General features: G+C 54.0%; 2 protein-coding genes across 2 annotated transcripts; both read left to right on the top strand.

Moving 5' to 3' along the window:
* Nucleotides 1–9747: 9747 nt before the first annotated feature.
* Nucleotides 9748–10515, top strand: LOC142403848 (olfactory receptor 14A16-like). Its single transcript, XM_075490149.1, has one exon. It carries the CDS (start codon nt 9748–9750, stop codon nt 10513–10515), a length of 768 nt encoding a protein of 255 aa, XP_075346264.1.
* Nucleotides 10516–15491: 4976 nt separating this feature from the next.
* On the top strand, nt 15492–19101 carry LOC142403850 (olfactory receptor 14A16-like). Its single transcript, XM_075490150.1, has 2 exons — nt 15492–15573; nt 18308–19101. The coding sequence occupies exons 1-2, from the start codon at nt 15492–15494 to the stop codon at nt 19099–19101; spliced, it is 876 nt and encodes a 291-aa protein (XP_075346265.1).
* Nucleotides 19102–20541: the final 1440 nt, after the last annotated feature.

A 20541-nucleotide genomic window follows, 5' to 3' on the forward strand; every position in this document is an offset into this window, starting at 1 on the left:
ATAAAACAGAGGTGCTCTGCACAGGTCTGCATCCTGGAGGGCAGCTCACAGAATGGAAGGACACCCCAGGGAGATAGCCAATTGTCCTCCTAGTGCTGGCATCTCAGAAAGAGAAAATGGACTCTTTCCCCAGCCCCACAGGCTGCATTGCCCACAGCCCCACAGGTGAGAGGGAAGCTGGGACATCTGTTCCCATGGACACACCGGCATGAAGGGACCCACAAGATCAGTGTGGGACTCTGCAGCTGAAACTCCCATCCCCGGAGAGTCTGACAGAAAGAACAAGAGAAATTTAAAAGAGAGAAGTGGAGAAACAAGGCAAAGTCCAGTGAGGGTCTGGCCGAGAGAGGCCAGGGGAGAGGCAGCCGGGCACTCAGGGCAGCGTTACTCGTACCCAGCTGTGCACAACACCTCCCAGACTGTGATAATGCCAGACAGTTGCCCTCAGCCCCATTGCTGGTCACTGGGAAATGGGCCCGTGGCAGGAGGGATGGATGCCCTTCGCCTCTTCTGCTGGTCTGCTGGACACAGAGGTGCCTCCCAGCCTAGACCCCATGGCCGTGAGGGCTGAGGGCTGTGCTGGGTGGGAGAGGAGAGATGAAGGGGGTTGCTCGGGGGAGGCATCTGCAGCACAGGGCTGGCCGGGAGGTGCCCATATCTCCCCTGCCACAGGCTTTCCATAAGCAGTTCCCTCCCTTCCTGCCCATCTCTGCTGCCTGCAGCTGTCCCAGCTGGGAGCTGTTTCTCTGGCCCCATGTCTCTTCCCTGCCAGTGCTCACAGAGCCCAGCCCAGCCCCTGTGTGCCCGGCTCTGCCCTGCAGCCACGCTGTGTGTGCAGGGGCTACAGAAGAGGTCATACAAACCCTGAGGAACCTGGAAAGGTGCTGCTGGTGCTACCTGTAGGCTGGCAGGGGATGAAGGCACTTGCTGAGGCTCCTAGTACACCTCAGGGTGACAGTGTAGAAGCCTCCTCCCCTTCTCTAAGCTGCACGGCTGTGTTTCCATCCAACCCAGCTGAGCCAGAGCAAAGTGGAAGCACAGATTCAGGAAAGCACAGACTCAAGCAGGAAACCCCTGCCATGACCGTACTCATGAAAAGTCCCCTCAGAAATGCTCTGGGCATGATCTGGAGCTGTGAGCAGCCCTGACCCACGCAGCAGAAGGACCCTTCCCTGCCGGGGGTCCCTCCTTCCACCCACAGCTACTCCCCACAGCACTGTGGGCAGCTCCCCGGGCAGGCTGAGTGCTGACCCTGGCAGGCGGCTGAATCCCTGCCCCAGCACGCAGCACCCTGGGGGGCAGGGACCCTGCTCTGAAGGACAGCCCTGGGCACCCCTGCCTGCACACCCGGCATCACACCCCTGTGGTCCTTCCTGGAAGAAGGCAGCCATCATGTCTTCTTCGTCTGAGGGCAGGGAATCCACATGACCATGTCCTCCTCCTCAACAGCAGTGAAATTGTGAGAGCTCTCCTGAAAGATCCCAGAGGCTGTGGGATGTGCCAGCTTTTGGAGATCTCGCCAGGAACTGCAGATGCATTGCCCTGCAGCCACAGACTTACCGTGTCGAGGGCTGTGAAGATTTCTCCAACAGTGAGCTGTCAGCATCCTCCAAGCCAGGCTGCCTTTAACCTCTCTCTGCCTCACTGCTCTCCCATCGCTGCCTGCAGGCAATGCCGTCAGCCCTGCTGCCCTTTGCAGAGGAGCTGCTCCTGGGCAGAGCTGTCTCTCTGCAGCGCTGCCCGCTTGCCAGGAGCTCCCTCCATGCCAGGAGCCCAGCCCAGCTCAGCAGCAGAGGACCAGCCCAAGGCAGCACTTTCTCTGCTCCCCCCTCCCCTCCACTCCCGGCTCCCTCGAGGTGTCCCGGGGTCTCCAGGGCTGACAGCTCCTGAAAGGCAGCAGGGTCACTCCTGGGGAGCACAGCTGGAAGCAGACTGAAGTCATCACTGACTGTCCCTCTCTAAACACTAGACGGGCTGAGTCCTGCAGCGGGAATTGCTCTGCCAGGGAGTGCGGATCTGCAGGAGGTGTCAATGTTCCCCTCTGGAAACCCCTGTTCCTGTCCCATTGTCAGGCAGGGCACGTAGGCAGTGACAGGCAGGGCATCCTTTCCACCTGTGCAGGGCAGGGATTGAGCCAAGTCCAGGTAGGCATCTCAGCTCTCAGCAGTATTCCTGGAGGCCGGAGGGGGATTGGGCTTCTCCAGTACACCCCACAGACCCACAAGGAGGTGGGATTCCTCTTGCCTCAGCTCAGCTGCACAAAATCCCTGTGAGCTCCTTCTCTAAGCTGCCATGTCAATAGTGGAGGCAGAGGCCAGGAGTGAGCTTGTCCAATGCAAACACCTGGTGGCATTTGAGGTGCCAGAGGTGGTTCAGGACATGTGCAGGAGACTGCAAGCTCTAGTGGAGCAATTCTGAGAGACAGGGCAGCATCTGGGCACCTTGTCTTGGAGGCTGGTGGGGAATCCCTTTGGCCAACTGAAATGATAGAAGATGATCACACTTAGGACAACCAAACCTGTACCTGCTGAGGATGTTTAGGGCAGCCGATAGAGGTATTCACCCGACGAAATGAAGTCATGTGCCACAGGGGGAGCTCAGTCTGCCTGTCTCTTCTCCATCAGTTGTATTTCCTGCATCTCCACTAAGCGGAACCGAAGGTTTACCATGGACATCCCTACATTGCCTACCCTGTTGCAGGGCAGCTGCTCAACCTAATGGCCAAATGCAGGCTTGTAGGGCTCCCTCAGATGCCAACGTTGCCCAGCACAACTGGAGGGTGCAGCTGGCTGGGCAGTGCAGGACCTACAGCACAGCTATCCCCATTCAGGGCTGGTCCATAACAGACACCCCAGGGCATCTCAGGTACATTTGGTGCGTGTGAGCAAGAGACTGAATGCCACCACTGCAGTGAGACAAGGTCTGTCCCATGTCTGTCCAGCAGCCGCAGGCAGTGCATCAATACGAGGCACGTCACAGCAGGGTCTCCGCTCGTGTGCCAACACTTCCAAATGCTGCTGATTCTTCTTACCCCCATCCTTTATTCACCCCCTTGATGATGCAACCCAGGAACAGGTGAATGATTTTCAAAGTGTTCCCAGACAACAGGATGTCCATAGCAAAGGACATTTTCAGCAGCAACTTGTCCTTCCTGGAGATCAGCTTCACCTCTACCACAGGCCCTCCAGGCTGCAGAGACTCTGCAGACAGCAAAGTCCTCTCCTGCCAGGACTGCACAGTCCAAACATGGTTCTCTCTGGCACTGGGGAGCACAGGGTGTGCGCTCTTTATGGGCACATCATTTCATCCTTACATTGCCATCTGCCATCCACTCCAGCATGCCTCTGCTCTCAAGGAAAGGCTTTGCTTACACAGGGTCTCGGGCACCAGATCTGTGATAAGGCTGAGGCTGGCCCTGGTGGCACCAAGCTGAGGTGCTGCAGCCCAAATGTGCACCAATGGCCTCAGCCTGGAGCGCAGGCAGGAGCGGCTGGAGCCCCGTGTGCTGTCACAGAGCTGTGACATTGATATAATACCTGCTGAGGTGTGGTGGGACAGGTCAGGAACCTTGAGGTGCTGCAATGGATGGATAGAGGCTCTTCAGAAAAGACAGGTGGGGAAGATCAGGAGGGGGAGGCCCTCAGTGTGAGGGAGCTGCCTGGGTGTATGGAGGTCCTCTATGGGATGGGCAGCAGATTGGGTGAGCTCTTGTGGGGGAGGGTCACAGGAGAGACCAGGCAGGGAGACATGCTGGTAGGAAATCCTTACCTGGAGTCAGGTGAGGAAGAGGACAAAGTCTTATTGAAGCAATTTGAGGAAGGCCAGTTCAATGACCCCACACCACCCTTGGGGACTTTAATTGCCCTGACCTCATGGGAAGGGGAAACTGCAGGGTGCAAAGAGTCCCAGAGGTTTCTGCAGGTTCCTGGGGCCAGCTTCTTAGCACAGCTGCCATGTGTGCCCACATAGGTGATGCTCACCTGGATCTGGTAATTTCTGTAATGGTGCCCTCCCACCAAAGGGTGGGGTATCACCAACCCCAGGGTCAAGCTGGCTGTGACTTTGTGGATCTGAAACCTGAAATCCTCCAAAAACGGAGATCACAGAGAGTCTCTTCGTTTCCTACAGCATCATTCAGGCTGGAAGGGACCTTGGGAGGTATCTCGACCAACCTCCTGCTCCAAGCAGGGTCATACCAGATTGCTCAGGGCTTTACCCAAATGTTTTGTGGTCACTTTCTGGGATAGAGCATGTCTCGTCCCACTCGGTGGGTTGCGAGATGGGTGAATCTTTTTGATTCCCCGGGGATTTGTGTACCGACAAAGGCCGATCTCTGCTTGGCAGAGCCGCAGGCCGGTAGAGTCACGACAATGACTCAGAGGAACAGTTAGACTAACAACTTTATTAACTAGCAAACTACAAACTTAACCAACTAGCAAGCTCAGCGAACCAACAGAGGCAATTTGGCAATGGAGCTATTTTCCGGGCAACCCGTCACAATTCATCCAAAACTCATATGCCCAGATATGTGTATAATGGAAGAGTAGAGGAAAAGAGAAGTGAGAAAAGGAAAAGAGAAGAGAGGAGGATAAAGAAAAGGAAAGATATCACCACCCTTGGATCCCGCGATGATGATGACAGACGTGGCAATCCTCCGGTGATGGGTGCGCGCGCCGTTCCCTGGGGAAGGAGTCTCTTTATACTCTAATCCCTGCCTCAGGTCACACCCCTGCAGGATCTATGTTGCTCTGGTCCTCAAAGGGTTGCAGGCGCTGGGGGGAGGGGGGTGGTTTGCGAGGAGTTTCATTCCATGTTTCGGGTGATTGTAGGCCCATTCCTTAGATAAAACTCTGTGTGACCTCTGGCCATAGATGGTAACTGCACATCCTCCAACGCACTCTCCTCATCCCGTGCTAGCCGACTTGCTGCACCTTATCTCGATACAATGTTTGAGACAGTACCTCTTCAGTGTCTTACAAGACAATACCTCTTTTAGTCTCTCCTCCGAAAAGCTCTCCCCATCCCATGCAGGCCGACTTGCCTTCGCCATGCAAATCGCGCCTCATGTCTCCACAGTGTTTGAGACATTAACTCTGTCAGTCTCTCACACATACTCCCCACGGGGCCCTGAGCTGGCGGTGCTGCTCTGCAGAGCGAGGGGGCTGTGGTGCCCTGGGGCCATGGGGTGACCCTGCAGTGGCCATGCGGGGAAGGGTGAGAAGCAGACCCAGCCAGACAGGGATCGCTGCTGCTGAGCCCCTTTCCATCTCCCACTTCCCAGCTCGCCTATGGCCAAGGAAGGTGCTTAGGAGGATCATGAGACGTTTCCATATGACATCTCCTCAGCCACCTCCAGTGTCTCCTAAAGAGCCTGTACATCACAGTACCCAAAGCTGTGCTACCTGTCCCACCACGTCACCACAGTGGTTCCCTCAGAAGCTCTGTCATGGACTAAGGGGCTCCCGACCCTCCTGGCTGTGTCCCAGGCTGAGGGCATTGGTGCCCATTTGGGTTGCAGCAGCTCAGCAAAGACTTCTCATGGAGAAAACTGGAACCAAGCACCCAGCACCCCACGTATGCAAAGGCTTTGCTTCAGAGCAAAGACATGCTGGGAAGGATGGCAGGTGGCAACGTAAGGATGAAATGAGATGCTCGTGAAGACAACAATCCCTGCAGTCCCCAAGGCCAGAGGAAAACAGGCCTGGGCCATGCCAGCCTTGCAAGAGAGCAGTTTGCTGCCTGAGGGGACTCTGCAGCACCTTGTGCCAATCTCCAGGAACACAAGGGACCCCTGAGAAAGTCCCTGGGTGAGGTAAGGCTGCAATCCAGCCAGACTGTGGACATCAGTGGTGTGGGGTTTTCTGCATATGATCACGGGTAGAGGTGGGTAGAGGACAGGGGAGAAGAGAACTGCCAGGGGCTGAGAGTATAGGGACGTGAGTGGAGACCCTGGTGTGATGTGCCTCCCAATCTTGCAGCAGCCCTGGGTGTAGACGAGATGGACCTTGCCTCCTTGCCGGGGTGTTGGCAATCCAGTGCTGGCAAAAAGGCACCGGATCCATTTGGGAGGCCCTGGTGTGTCTGCCCAGCCCCCACTCCAGCGGGACATGGCTTTCCTGGAGGTCCTGTGCCATATTTGCCAGCCACATGCAGTTGCGCTGGGCACCCCAGGCACCTGGCATGGCACCAGAGGCCTTTCTTATGCCCTTAGAAAGAGCCTTGCAATGATATCGGTGCCTGCAATGCAGGGATGTGCCCGTGCCTGAGTTTTGTAGTAAGCTGAGCTCTAGTGAGTGCAGTGGAGGGAGCCCAGAGAGAGCCCTGACCCTCCTTCTGCTGCACTCCTCCTTTTGGCCAGCTGGAAGGCCAGCAGCTGCCATGGACATGTGAGTCTAAGAGACGTTCAGATGCCCTAACCATTGGGTGTAACCTGAGGTGACCAAGGGACCCTCCCTCCCAGCCCCCCAGCTCATGCTCAGGCAGGTGGGGGTGTCCCATGGATGCTCCATCAGCGCTTGCAGACACAGCCACAAGTCCTGGACCACCCCTGGCACCTCAGATGCCACCAGGGGTTGGTGTGTGAGCAGCTGACTGCCACCCTCCATCCCCATGGATCACCGAGGGAGCTCAGGGCAGGGGCTGCTCTGCAGGCATCTATTTTGTGCATGCTGAGCTGGAGCAAGAGGAATCTCAGCTCCTGTGGGGTGCATGGGGAAGAGCTGAACCCCACTGCAGTCTCTGGGCTACTCACCAGAGAGGAAATACCTGATGGACTCAGCTGAACCCCTGCCCTGCACGGTGGGGAAATGATCCCTGCCTGTCACTGCCACGGTGTCCTGGATGGCAAGGGGACAGGGATAGGGGTCAAGGGAGACAAATATTGAAACACTTTGTAGACCCCCACGGCATGTTAGGGCAAATCCCACTTCTAAACTCTGTCTCTCCGGTGTTCAGAGAGGGACAGTCAGTGATTGCTTCAGTTAGCGTCTGCCTACGCTCCCCAGGAGAGACCCTGCTGCCCTTCAGGAGACGTCAGCCCTTGGAGCCCCAGGGATACGTGGAGAGAGCCCAGAGGGGGCAGAGAAAGTGCTGCCTTGGGCTGGTCCTCTGCTGCTGAGCTGGGCTGGGCTCCTGGCATGGAGGGAGCTCCTGGCAAGCGGGCAGCGCTGCAGAGAGACAGCTCTGCCCAGGAGCAGCTCCTCTGCAAAGGGCAGCAGGGCTGAGGGCACTGCCTGCAGGCAGCGAGGGGAGAGCAGTGAGGCAGAGAGAGGTTAAAGGCAGCCTGGGCTTGGAGGACGCTGAGAGCTCACTGGGGGAGAAATCTTCACAGCCCCTGACAGTGTAAGTGTGTGGCTACAGGGCAATGCAGCTGCAGTTGCTGGAGGGATCTCCTAAAGCTGGCACATCCCACAGCCCATGGGATCTGTAAGTACAATTCTCCCAGTTTCTTTAGTGCAGAGGATAAGGACGTCTTCTGGAGCAGGGCTTCCTTGCTGCACCGTCAGAGGGACAGGGCATGATGTGTCTCTGGGTGCAGTGCAATGCAGAGGCTTCCTGGAGCAGTCTCCTAAAGCAGGCATTGCCCGTGTCTAATAAGATCTGCCAGGAAGGCTCTCGAGGCTCCTTCGGTGTTGAGGAGGACGTGCTTCAGAGCAGGGCTTCCGTGCCGCACCGTCAGAGGGACAGGGCATGACCGCTGCCTTCTCCCAGGAACAACCGCAGGGGTGTGAAGCCGGGTGTGCAGGCAGGGTGCCCAGGGCTGTCCTTCCGAGCAGGGTCCCGGTGCCCCTGGGTGCTGTGTGCCACGGCAGGGAGTCTGCTGCCTGCCAGGGTCAGCACTCAGCCTGCCCGGGGAGCTCCCCATGGCTCTGCAGGGAGGGGCTGTGGGTGGAAGGAGCCACCCCCATCAGGGCAGGGTCCTTCTGCTGTCCCAAGGGTGCTGCATGGGTCAGGGCTGCTCACAGCTCCACATCACCCCCAGGACATTTCCCAGGGGACTTTTCAAGAAGCGTATCAAGGCAGGGGCTACCTTGTGTAAAGGTGTTTCCAGTTTCCTGCTGTGCTGGTGGTGGTGGTGAGGAATGGTGATGGTTCTTTCAGTTTTGGACGAATGACCGTGACTCCTACAGCGTTACAGTGAGTTATCAATAGGTTCCCAGGGAACCTGATAAAGTGTTTTCACCCATTCCTTTGCCTACAGAAAGCACCAATGTCACCTCTATGGTATCTTCAGGATTCATCTGAGGTGCTCCTTAGGACTTGCCAACACACAGATGGCCCTGGCCAGTGCCCTGCTGCCAGGAGGAGTCTGCAACGCAGAGCTGAAGCACCCAGTGCGTGGGATGGGCTCTGTGAGCGCTGGCAGGGAGGAGACATGGGGACAGAGAAACGGCTCCTGGCAGGGACAGCTCCAGGCAGCAGAGACAAGGGCAGGGACTGAGAGGAAAGTGCTGACGGCAAAGGCTGAGGGGGATCTGGGCACCTCCCTGCCAGCCCTTCAGTGAGCATGCCTTTTCCCCAGTCAAGGCCCCCTGGGCTCTTCTCCCACCCAGCAGAGCCTCTGCCCTCAAGGTCAGGGCTTCCAGGGCAGGAGTTGCCTCCTCTGCAGCAGAGGAGACTCGCCCGAGTGCCTGTCTGTCCGTCCTGGCCCTGCTTCCCTTGGCACAAGCACTGGGGCATTTCTCTTGGTTTCCCCACCCCTCCCTGGTGCTGCTGCTCTTGTTTTCAGGCTCTCTGGGAAAGGGGGTTTCAGCTGCAGCTCAGCAGCTGATCCTGCAGGTCCTGCCATGCTCATGTTTCCGTGGGTGCAAGGCGGCTCTCTGGGGCACTGGGAAAGCAGTCCATGGCATGGGGATAAGGCTGACTGCCCGTTAAGGACACCCCATTTTTAGGGCATCCAGAAGAGCAGAGCTCTTCCCTGGGGAGGGGAGGGTGGAGATCATCTGCCCTTTCAGGCTGGATTCAGCTGTTCCCAGCAGAATCCAATTTCCTTTCAGGGGAACATCTGAGTGTGATCACCATCCAGACCAAAGAGGTGTGAGCCAAGGACAGCTGGGAGCAAGACTGATGGACAGACCAGCTCTCCTCCATCTGCACTAAGGGTCTGTCCTTCTGCCTCTCAGGACCCTCAGTATAGCACTTGTGGTGTAGCAGAAATGCCAAGGATTTCTGCCTTCAGAAAACACTCCCCAGATGTGAGAGGGGCAACAGGAGCAAAATAAACAAAACAAAAGCCCTGCACCTTGCTTCTGCAGTTGGGTGAATTGGGAAGGACAATGCTGAAAAGCTCTTTGAAACCATGAGTAACTTGACCCTGAGATCACTCCTGGTTCCTGTTTAGCTGTGGCTGCACAGCAGGACTGATTCCTCCACAGAAGAGTCCCCTGCTCCCCACTACACCCCAACCCAGCACACACCAGAGCTCAAGCCAGGGAGCTGCACGAAGGCCTTCCTGGAAAGACAGAGGCCACGAGGGCTGTTTCTCTGAGACATGGAATAGGTTTCACTCAGAGAAGTCTCTCCTCACTTGTCACTGCCTTTTCCTCCTTGACCAGGCCCTTTGCACAAACTAAGCAGATGTCCAACGGCAGCTCCATCACCCAGTTCCTCCTCCTGACGTTCATGGACACACGGAGGGAGCTGCATCTCTTGCACTTCTGGCTCTTCCTGGGCATCTACCTGGCTGCCCTCCTGGGCAATGGCCTCATCATCACCGCTGTAGCCTGCGACCACCGCCTCCACACCCCCATGTACTTCTTCCTCCTCAACCTCTCTGTTCTTGACCTGGGCTCCATCTCCACCACTGTCCCCAAATCCATGGCCAATTCCCTGTGGGACACCAGGGCCATCTCCTATGCAGGATGTGCTGCACAAGTCTTTTTCTTCCTCTTCTTGACCACAGCAGAGTATTCTCTCCTCACAGTAATGGCATACGATCGTTATCTGTCCATCTGCAAACCTCTGCACTACGGGACCCTGCTGGGCAGCAGAGCTTGTGTCCACATGGCAGCAGCTGCCTGGGGCAGTGGGTTTCTCAATGCTGTGCTGCACACAGCCAATACATTTTCCATACCCCTCTGCCATGGCAATGCCCTGGACCAGTTCTTCTGTGAAATCCCCCAGATCCTCAAGCTCTCCTGCTCACACTCCTACCTCAGGGAAGTTGGGCTTCTTTTGGTTAGCGGTTTTCTTTTTTTGGGATGTTTTATTTTCATTGTGCTGTCCTATGTGCAGATCTTCAGGGCCGTGCTGAAGATCCCCTCTGAGCAGGGACGGCACAAAGCCTTCTCCACGTGCCTCCCTCACCTGGCTGTCGTCTCCTTGTTTCTCAGCACTGGCACATTTGCCTACCTGAAGCCCCCCTCCATCTCGTCTCCATCCCTGGATCTTGTGGTGGCAGTTCTGTACTCATTGGTTCCTCTAGCAGTGAACCCCCTCATATACAGCATGAGGAACCAGGACCTCAAGGATGCTCTGTGGAATCTGTTTCAATACATTCTACTTCAGCATCAATAAGATGCCCATCATCTTCATAGCACTCCCATGTATCTCAGGAAATGCCAAAAAATTGTGGGTTTTTTATTTTGTTTTCTTTTTTCTTTCATTCGTTTGTTCTTCTTTTGCTCATAGCTTTCATGATATAGTTTTCATTAAATAATACTATTTTTTCCCTCCTACTTTCTTCTTTTTTTTTGACTCAAAGACCTCTTATCCATATGGAGGCAGGCTACCTGTGAGAAACACAATAAAGAAACCAGCAGAAAATTATTTGCCTCGGCTCCCATCACTTATATCTTGTGTGGACATGGACAACAGCAGGACCTGGTCTTTTCCGTGCTGATGTCTCCTCACTTCCCCCCTGTCCTGCTGTGCCCTTGCATTTGTGTAAGCCCTAAGGTCTCATGTAACTTGTGACAGTCCTGTTGCCTCCACAGTGGCATGCCTGTGGCTGCAGGAGGAGCAGGCCATGTGAGCCACTGTGTCAGAGCTGGCTTCCCTGCCAGCACCACCGTCACCAAAGGGGCTCCTCAGGACAGGGCCAGACGACCGGGTGCCTCTTCCAAAGCTGGTGTCAGGAATACAGCCAAGGAGCTGCTCCCAAAAAAGACCTCTTGCTCTTCTGGGGTTTCCGACAGATTCAGGGGGACAAGCTAAGAGTCACAGAATGATATGTTAGAGACGGAGGGTTGGATGGAGAGCTCCCTTCTTGGTTGCACATGTCGAAGAAGACAGCAACTGGTCTTTGACTTATCTGCCTGGCACTGTCACACCTCTGGTGGGGATGATGGCAGATGCTGGCCTGGAGAGAAATCAGGAACTGCCAGGACGCGTCAGGGAAACCCCATGGACAGCGTATGAGTCTGGGTGGGAAGTGAGTGGCTCCTCATAAAATGTGTAATGTCATAAGGTAGGTTCTTCCAGAGGAGAAGGTGAACCTGAGGAGCCCGTGGGCTACTGAGGACTCTGCAATGCCAGGAGAGGCTGTGAGGAGCCAGCAGGCAAAGGGACATAAGACTGGAGAGTGGTTCAGGACACCGTGACGGATGCACCCACTCTGAATTAGTGAACAGTACTTTGGTTCAAGCATCACCGACAAGTGGCCCTGACTGAAATCAGTCCTGCTGTGCAAACTGTGAGAGCTGTGCTAGGCCATATCTTCTCAGCCACTAAGGAGTCTCGGACACGTCTTATCAGGAGCCAAGAGTACCAGCCCGAGCTGGGAGTGGACAGAAGTAAAACTGCTACAGCTGCCCTCCTGCACAGACACCAAAGGAGGGTTTGACTATGAGTCCATCCCTGTGTGCTATAAATATTTGTAGCCTCCCTGAGCCCATTGAGGTCTCCTGTACGGCAACAGGTTGCATGGCGATGATCTGCCCTTTGAGCAGGGACACTTCTCAAGGGTACTCCTCAAGGCTGAGACCCCTTACCTGGTACCTGATATCTATAACGAGGCAGGTGACATTTTACATTAGGCTTAAACGTATATTGTATACTACCAAAATTTATTTGTGTATCCAGCTATAGATTAAATATTAGAATCATAGTAAGTAGCAGAGTGTTTGAGTAATGTCTACCTCACTGTCTAAATCATCATCTAATCATCATGTAAATTATCATCTACATTATCATTTCAATCATTGTCAAATCATTGTCAAATCACTGTTTAATTACTGTTTAATTACCATTCAATTATTGCTTAATCACCATTTGATTATCATTTAATTTTCATTCAGTCATCAATTCATTGTCATTTGATCATCGTTTAATCATTAATAAAATCTTTTAGTAAACCCCACAACAATGACTTCTCTTAATAATTCACCTGCGACAAAAATTGGTGTAGTCTGCAGTGTGGCAGACTCGGTCCTCGAATATATATGGAAGCATGAAGGTAACCCTTCACTGAAATTTGTGGATGATTGGGTGCATGAAAAGTGGGATAACTGGAATAGGATGGAGAAACAATTAAACCTTGCAGCAGGGAAAAAAAAGATGGTAAAGAGAAGGGAATAATATGCCAAATGTTGGGAATGTGTTTGGGAGCTGCGTATCAGTATAAGGAATGTAACGATCAGCAAATGAGAGTGTTACAAGGTGAGGGTGAACAAAGAAAGCGACCAGAAATGCTGTTATCTCTGCAAATAGATCAATTGCTGAAACAACTGGGGGAGGAAAAATAAAAACGCAGGAAGGTAGAGAATAAACTCGAACTCATGATATTTCAGGCCCCCCAACACAGCAGATCCTCTAAAAATTCGTAAGCTAATTGTGTCCCCCCAGAAGATTGGGATGGAGATATTTGGGAGAACCCCAACCAAGAACTTAGGGATGAGAGTGAATGAGATGAATCAGAATTTAAGGTAGCCCCCATTATTAAAACCGAGGTATCTGCTGGACCTCAAGGGGGCAACCAGCGAAATAGCACAAGGACCATTCCATGGGACCCCCTTCAATTGGCCAATCTGCATGAAAAATATGGGCAGAAGCCTGGTGAGAGCGAGACTGAATATCTGTGGTGTGCCTCCTCAACCGGAGGAGAGCATATGATGTTAGAGCAAGGCAAAGCGGATGGCTTTGGGGGACCAGGAGTGTTCTTGAACGAGGGAGCAGCCCCTAACGCTGAGCCACACTCCATTACACGCTGAGTAGCTTATTGGGCAGGGGCACAGAGCCTTGGGATAGAGGGGAGCCACTGCTATGCCAATAAGATCATGAAGCGAGCTTTCTACTGCCGTTACAAAAGCAGCCTGCCTGCAGGCTGTGAACGACAGGGGTGCACATGGTAATTACCCTCTCTCTGCCCGTGTAGACCCCCCAGCCATGAGACCCCTGCTAAGGGGAGCCCCTGCTGCCTGACAATCGTACCTCATTGCAAAGAGGGATGAAATAAGACAAAACATACAACATCACGCTCCGGAGGGTCAGGGCAGCCAAGCCCAGCTTTGACCCATCCCGACCTGGGCAGACTTAGTGCATAGCACTGTAAATCATCGTCGAGAAATGGTGAGGGATGAACCGAGACCAGCAGGACAATCCCAAGCTGATGCAGACAGCAGAGTAAATAAGTACTTACTCCAGCAACTAAGACGAACTCCCCAGAACCCCAGACACTTGCCCTGATCTCATGAACCCCCTGATGGAAGCTCATCAATGGGATAACACAGACGGCTCTCTTATCTATGTCCCAATGGGCTGCCAAAGATTACTAGTAACATTTTCAATATACACGGGAGATAAAATGTTAATAATTTCAAGTTTGGATGCCCAAAGAAGTAGTGTTAAGGCTGCCCAAGAAAGGGTTAAATAACAGGATTTACAGGCCAAAGTGAAATGTGCCCCATAGCTAAAGTAAACTGGTGATTGCCAGGGGAGAAAAGGATATCAAGGCACCAGTTAGCAGTAGTTTCAGGGAAGGAAAATGGTTTGGGCTTTGAGGTATTACAAGGACGAGTTTGGAAAGGACTGGACAGTGGTGTTTGGTCTTGTGGCTGCCGGGAGTGTCCTTGGTTAGCGGAGTGAAAATGAGCAGCTCCCCATGGCTGTCAGTGAACTGGCAGAGTTCACTGCTGTGAGCTGCCCCCACGCTGCCTGACTCAACAATAACCCATGTCCCTCACTCTCCTCTCTCTGCCGCTGCTGGGATGGGTATTGTGGAGGTCACAGCTGACCTAGAAAAAAGACACCTTATCTCCCAAACGCACTCCCCATATAATTCCCCAGTGTGACCAGTTAAAAAGCAGATGGGAGATGGTGCCTAAGTACAGACTACAGAAAGTCAAATGTAAACACCGCTCCTCCTACAGCTGCCGTCCCGAATACTGGTACATCAACTGCCACCTTCCAAGCTGCCACTCACCCCCAGATGGTGGTAGGAGATGTACAAGATATGTTCTTTATGGTGCCGCTGCAGGAGGAGGAGAACAGAAAACTTGCTTCTACCTGGGATGGGATAGAATTTACTTTTAATTGTAAAGTACAAATAAACTGGTACACAAGTAACTTGATCTCCTTCTACGACAAGGGGACGCGCTTAGTGGATGAGGGAAAGGCTGTGCATGTTGTCTGCCTTTGACCATGTTTCCCACAGCATTCTCCTGCAGAAAATGGCTGCTCATGCCTTGGAGGAGCATGAGCTTCTCTGGGAAAACATCCTGGCGGGATGGCCAGGCCCAAAGAGTTGTGGTGACTGGAGTTAAATCCAGTTGGCGGCCGGTCACAAGTGGTGTTCCCCAGGGCTCAGTACTGGGGCCAGTTCTCTTTAATATCTTTATCAATGATCTGGATGAGGGCATTGAGTGCACCCTCAGTAAGTTTGCAGACAACACCAAGTTGTGCGGGAGCGTTGATCTGCCTGAGGGCAGGAAGGCTCTGCAGAGGGATCTGGACAGGCTGGGTCGATGGGCTGAGGTCAATTGTATGAGGTTCAACAAGGCTCAGTGCTGTGTCCTGCTCTCCCTATGGGACATGACTGCAGTCGTTCATATGAATACTTCTATAAACTGCCATGAACATACTGAGTGGGAAAAGGTTCTTTTGGCCTTTATTTGGGCAGCAGCTGTCATTTCACTTGGCCAAAGGAATTTCCTACCAGGCTCCTGTATGATCCCCAAGATGTTGCCCTGTCTCTATGAACTTCTCCATTAGAGCTTGCAGTTGCCTGCAGGTATCTTGGACCACCACTGGCAACGCCAATGTCACCAGGTATTTGCACCTGAACACCTCACTGCTGCCCTCCATCTGCATTAATTAGCAAGGGAGCTGAGAGAAGGAGCTCCCATGCAGGTGCCTATGTTGTGCACTCCTGGACAGAGGGCAGAGGAATCCCACCTCCTGTGGGTTTGTGGCAGGCATGGGAGGGATCTGAGTCTCCTTCAAATATTAGGAATGGAATCGCAGGATGAGATGCTCCATGGACTCAGCGGAATCCCTTCCCTCAGCAGGGGTAAGGGAGATCCCTGCCTGCCACTGTCTGAGAGTGCTGTCTAACAATGAGACCAAAAAAGGAGATGGAATGGAAATTTTTCTCTGAGTGGAGATATGACACTTGTGGAAAGAAGTGTGTCTCCCCAGGTGAGGGAGGGAACATGAGTGCTGCCTTCAGCCTGTTTCCCAGCAGGTTCCCCTGCAGCCCCAGGGACACCTGGAGGGAGCCCAGAGGGGGCAGAGAAAGTGCTGCCTTGGGCTGGTCCTCTGCTGCTGAGCTGGGCTGGGCTCCTGGCATGGAGGGAGCTCCTGGCAAGCGGGCAGCGCTGCAGAGAGACAGCTCTGCCCAGGAGCAGCTCCTCTGCAAAGGGCAGCAGGGCTGAGGGCACTGCCTGCAGGCAGCGAGGGGAGAGCAGTGAGGCAGAGAGAGGTTAAAGGCAGCCTGGGCTTGGAGGACGCTGAGAGCTCACTGGGGGAGAAATCTTCACAGCCCCTGACAGTGTAAGTGTGTGGCTACAGGGCAATGCAGCTGCAGTTGCTGGAGGGATCTCCTAAAGCTGGCACATCCCACAGCCCATGGGATCTGTAAGTACAATTCTCCCAGTTTCTTTAGTGCAGAGGATAAGGACGTCTTCTGGAGCAGGGCTTCCTTGCTGCACCGTCAGAGGGACAGGGCATGATGTGTCTCTGGGTGCAGTGCAATGCAGAGGCTTCCTGGAGCAGTCTCCTAAAGCAGGCATTGCCCGTGTCTAATAAGATCTGCCAGGAAGGCTCTCGAGGCTCCTTCGGTGTTGAGGAGGACGTGCTTCAGAGCAGGGCTTCCGTGCCGCACCGTCAGAGGGACAGGGCATGACCGCTGCCTTCTCCCAGGAACAACCGCAGGGGTGTGAAGCCGGGTGTGCAGGCAGGGTGCCCAGGGCTGTCCTTCCGAGCAGGGTCCCTGTGCCCCTGGGTGCTGTGTGCCAGGGCAGGGAGTCTGCTGCCTGCCAGGGTCAGCACTCAGCCTGCCCGGGGAGCTCCCCATGGCTCTGCAGGGAGGGGCTGTGGGTGGAAGGAGCCACCCCCATCAGGGCAGGGTCCTTCTGCTGTCCCAAGGGTGCTGCATGGGTCAGGGCTGCTCACAGCTCCACATCACCCCCAGGACATTTCCCAGGGGACTTTTCAAGAAGCGTATCAAGGCAGGGGCTACCTTGTGTAAAGGTGTTTCCAGTTTCCTGCTGTGCTGGTGGTGGTGGTGAGGAATGGTGATGGTTCTTTCAGTTTTGGACGAATGACCGTGACTCCTACAGCGTTACAGTGAGTTATCAATAGGTTCCCAGGGAACCTGATAAAGTGTTTTCACCCATTCCTTTGCCTACAGAAAGCACCAATGTCACCTCTATGGTATCTTCAGGATTCATCTGAGGTGCTCCTTAGGACTTGCCAACACACAGATGGCCCTGGCCAGTGCCCTGCTGCCAGGAGGAGTCTGCAACGCAGAGCTGAAGCACCCAGTGCGTGGGACGGGCTCTGTGAGCGCTGGCAGGGAGGAGACATGGGGACAGAGAAACGGCTCCTGGCAGGGACAGCTCCAGGCAGCAGAGACAAGGGCAGGGACGGAGAGGAAAGTGCTGACGGCAAAGGCTGAGGGGGATCTGGGCACCTCCCTGCCAGCCCTTCAGTGAGCATGCCTTTTCCCCAGTCAAGGCCCCCTGGGCTCTTCTCCCACCCAGCAGAGCCTCTGCCCTCAAGGTCAGGGCTTCCAGGGCAGGAGTTGCCTCCTCTGCAGCAGAGGAGACTCGCCCGAGTGCCTGTCTGTCCGTCCTGGCCCTGCTTCCCTTGGCACAAGCACTGGGGCATTTCTCTTGGTTTCCCCACCCCTCCCTGGTGCTGCTGCTCTTGTTTTCAGGCTCTCTGGGAAAGGGGGTTTCAGCTGCAGCTCAGCAGCTGATCCTGCAGGTCCTGCCATGCTCATGTTTCCGTGGGTGCAAGGCGGCTCTCTGGGGCACTGGGAAAGCAGTCCATGGCATGGGGATAAGGCTGACTGCCCGTTAAGGACACCCCATTTTTAGGGCATCCAGAAGAGCAGAGCTCTTCCCTGGGGAGGGGAGGGTGGAGATCATCTGCCCTTTCAGGCTGGATTCAGCTGTTCCCAGCAGAATCCAATTTCCTTTCAGGGGAACATCTGAGTGTGATCACCATCCAGACCAAAGAGGTGTGAGCCAAGGACAGCTGGGAGCAAGACTGATGGACAGACCAGCTCTCCTCCATCTGCACTAAGGGTCTGTCCTTCTGCCTCTCAGGACCCTCAGTATAGCACTTGTGGTGTAGCAGAAATGCCAAGGATTTCTGCCTTCAGAAAACACTCCCCAGATGTGAGAGGGGCAACAGGAGCAAAATAAACAAAACAAAAGCCCTGCACCTTGCTTCTGCAGTTGGGTGAATTGGGAAGGACAATGCTGAAAAGCTCTTTGAAACCATGAGTAACTTGACCCTGAGATCACTCCTGGTTCCTGTTTAGCTGTGGCTGCACAGCAGGACTGATTCCTCCACAGAAGAGTCCCCTGCTCCCCACTACACCCCAACCCAGCACACACCAGAGCTCAAGCCAGGGAGCTGCACGAAGGCCTTCCTGGAAAGACAGAGGCCACGAGGGCTGTTTCTCTGAGACATGGAATAGGTTTCACTCAGAGAAGTCTCTCCTCACTTGTCACTGCCTTTTCCTCCTTGACCAGGCCCTTTGCACAAACTAAGCAGATGTCCAACGGCAGCTCCATCACCCAGTTCCTCCTCCTGACGTTCATGGACACACGGAGGGAGCTGCATCTCTTGCACTTCTGGCTCTTCCTGGGCATCTACCTGGCTGCCCTCCTGGGCAATGGCCTCATCATCACTTCTGTAGCCTGCGACCACCGCCTCCACACCCCCATGTACTTCTTCCTCCTCAACCTCTCTGTTCTTGACCTGGGCTCCATCTCCACCACTGTCCCCAAATCCATGGCCAATTCCCTGTGGGACACCAGGGCCATCTCCTATGCAGGATGTGCTGCACAAGTCTTTTTCTTCCTCTTCTTGACCACAGCAGAGTATTCTCTCCTCACAGTAATGGCATACGATCGTTATCTGTCCATCTGCAAACCTCTGCACTACGGGACCCTGCTGGGCAGCAGAGCTTGTGTCCACATGGCAGCAGCTGCCTGGGGCAGTGGGTTTCTCAATGCTGTGCTGCACACAGCCAATACATTTTCCATACCCCTCTGCCATGGCAATGCCCTGGACCAGTTCTTCTGTGAAATCCCCCAGATCCTCAAGCTCTCCTGCTCACACTCCTACCTCAGGGAAGTTGGGCTTCTTTTGGTTAGCGGTTTTCTTTTTTTGGGATGTTTTATTTTCATTGTGCTGTCCTATGTGCAGATCTTCAGGGCCGTGCTGAAGATCCCCTCTGAGCAGGGACGGCACAAAGCCTTCTCCACGTGCCTCCCTCACCTGGCTGTCGTCTCCTTGTTTCTCAGCACTGGCACATTTGCCTACCTGAAGCCCCCCTCCATCTCGTCTCCATCCCTGGATCTTGTGGTGGCAGTTCTGTACTCATTGGTTCCTCTAGCAGTGAACCCCCTCATATACAGCATGAGGAACCAGGACCTCAAGGATGCTCTGTGGAATCTGTTTCAATACATTCTACTTCAGCATCAATAAGATGCCCATCATCTTCATAGCACTCCCATGTATCTCAGGAAATGCCAAAAAATTGTGGGTTTTTTATTTTGTTTTCTTTTTTCTTTCATTCGTTTGTTCTTCTTTTGCTCATAGCTTTCATGATATAGTTTTCATTAAATAATACTATTTTTTCCCTCCTACTTTCTTCTTTTTTTTTGACTCAAAGACCTCTTATCCATATGGAGGCAGGCTACCTGTGAGAAACACAATAAAGAAACCAGCAGAAAATTATTTGCCTCGGCTCCCATCACTTATATCTTGTGTGGACATGGACAACAGCAGGACCTGGTCTTTTCCGTGCTGATGTCTCCTCACTTCCCCCCTGTCCTGCTGTGCCCTTGCATTTGTGTAAGCCCTAAGGTCTCATGTAACTTGTGACAGTCCTGTTGCCTCCACAGTGGCATGCCTGTGGCTGCAGGAGGAGCAGGCCATGTGAGCCACTGTGTCAGAGCTGGCTTCCCTGCCAGCACCACCGTCACCAAAGGGGCTCCTCAGGACAGGGCCAGACGACCGGGTGCCTCTTCCAAAGCTGGTGTCAGGAATACAGCCAAGGAGCTGCTCCCAAAAAAGACCTCTTGCTCTTCTGGGGTTTCCGACAGATTCAGGGGGACAAGCTAAGAGTCACAGAATGATATGTTAGAGACGGAGGGTTGGATGGAGAGCTCCCTTCTTGGTTGCACATGTCGAAGAAGACAGCAACTGGTCTTTGACTTATCTGCCTGGCACTGTCACACCTCTGGTGGGGATGATGGCAGATGCTGGCCTGGAGAGAAATCAGGAACTGCCAGGACGCGTCAGGGAAACCCCATGGACAGCGTATGAGTCTGGGTGGGAAGTGAGTGGCTCCTCATAAAATGTGTAATGTCATAAGGTAGGTTCTTCCAGAGGAGAAGGTGAACCTGAGGAGCCCGTGGGCTACTGAGGACTCTGCAATGCCAGGAGAGGCTGTGAGGAGCCAGCAGGCAAAGGGACATAAGACTGGAGAGTGGTTCAGGACACCGTGACGGATGCACCCACTCTGAATTAGTGAACAGTACTTTGGTTCAAGCATCACCGACAAGTGGCCCTGACTGAAATCAGTCCTGCTGTGCAAACTGTGAGAGCTGTGCTAGGCCATATCTTCTCAGCCACTAAGGAGTCTCGGACACGTCTTATCAGGAGCCAAGAGTACCAGCCCGAGCTGGGAGTGGACAGAAGTAAAACTGCTACAGCTGCCCTCCTGCACAGACACCAAAGGAGGGTTTGACTATGAGTCCATCCCTGTGTGCTATAAATATTTGTAGCCTCCCTGAGCCCATTGAGGTCTCCTGTACGGCAACAGGTTGCATGGCGATGATCTGCCCTTTGAGCAGGGACACTTCTCAAGGGTACTCCTCAAGGCTGAGACCCCTTACCTGGTACCTGATATCTATAACGAGG

Source organism: Mycteria americana, unplaced genomic scaffold (genome assembly GCF_035582795.1).
Source record: "Mycteria americana isolate JAX WOST 10 ecotype Jacksonville Zoo and Gardens unplaced genomic scaffold, USCA_MyAme_1.0 Scaffold_46, whole genome shotgun sequence".
Taxonomy (NCBI): domain Eukaryota; kingdom Metazoa; phylum Chordata; class Aves; order Ciconiiformes; family Ciconiidae; genus Mycteria; species Mycteria americana.

Excerpts from the sequence above, each read along its gene's own strand:
- LOC142403848 (XM_075490149.1), top strand. The coding sequence starts at position 9,748 with ATGTACTTCTTCCTCCTCAACCTCTCTGTTCTTGACCTGGGCTCCATC.
- LOC142403850 (XM_075490150.1), top strand. The coding sequence starts at position 15,492 with ATGAGACCAAAAAAGGAGATGGAATGGAAATTTTTCTCTGAGTGGAGA. Across the intron at positions 15,574-18,307 it reads AAAGAAGTGTGTCTCCCCAG|CCTGCGACCACCGCCTCCAC; the intron begins GTGAGGGAGGGA and ends TCACTTCTGTAG.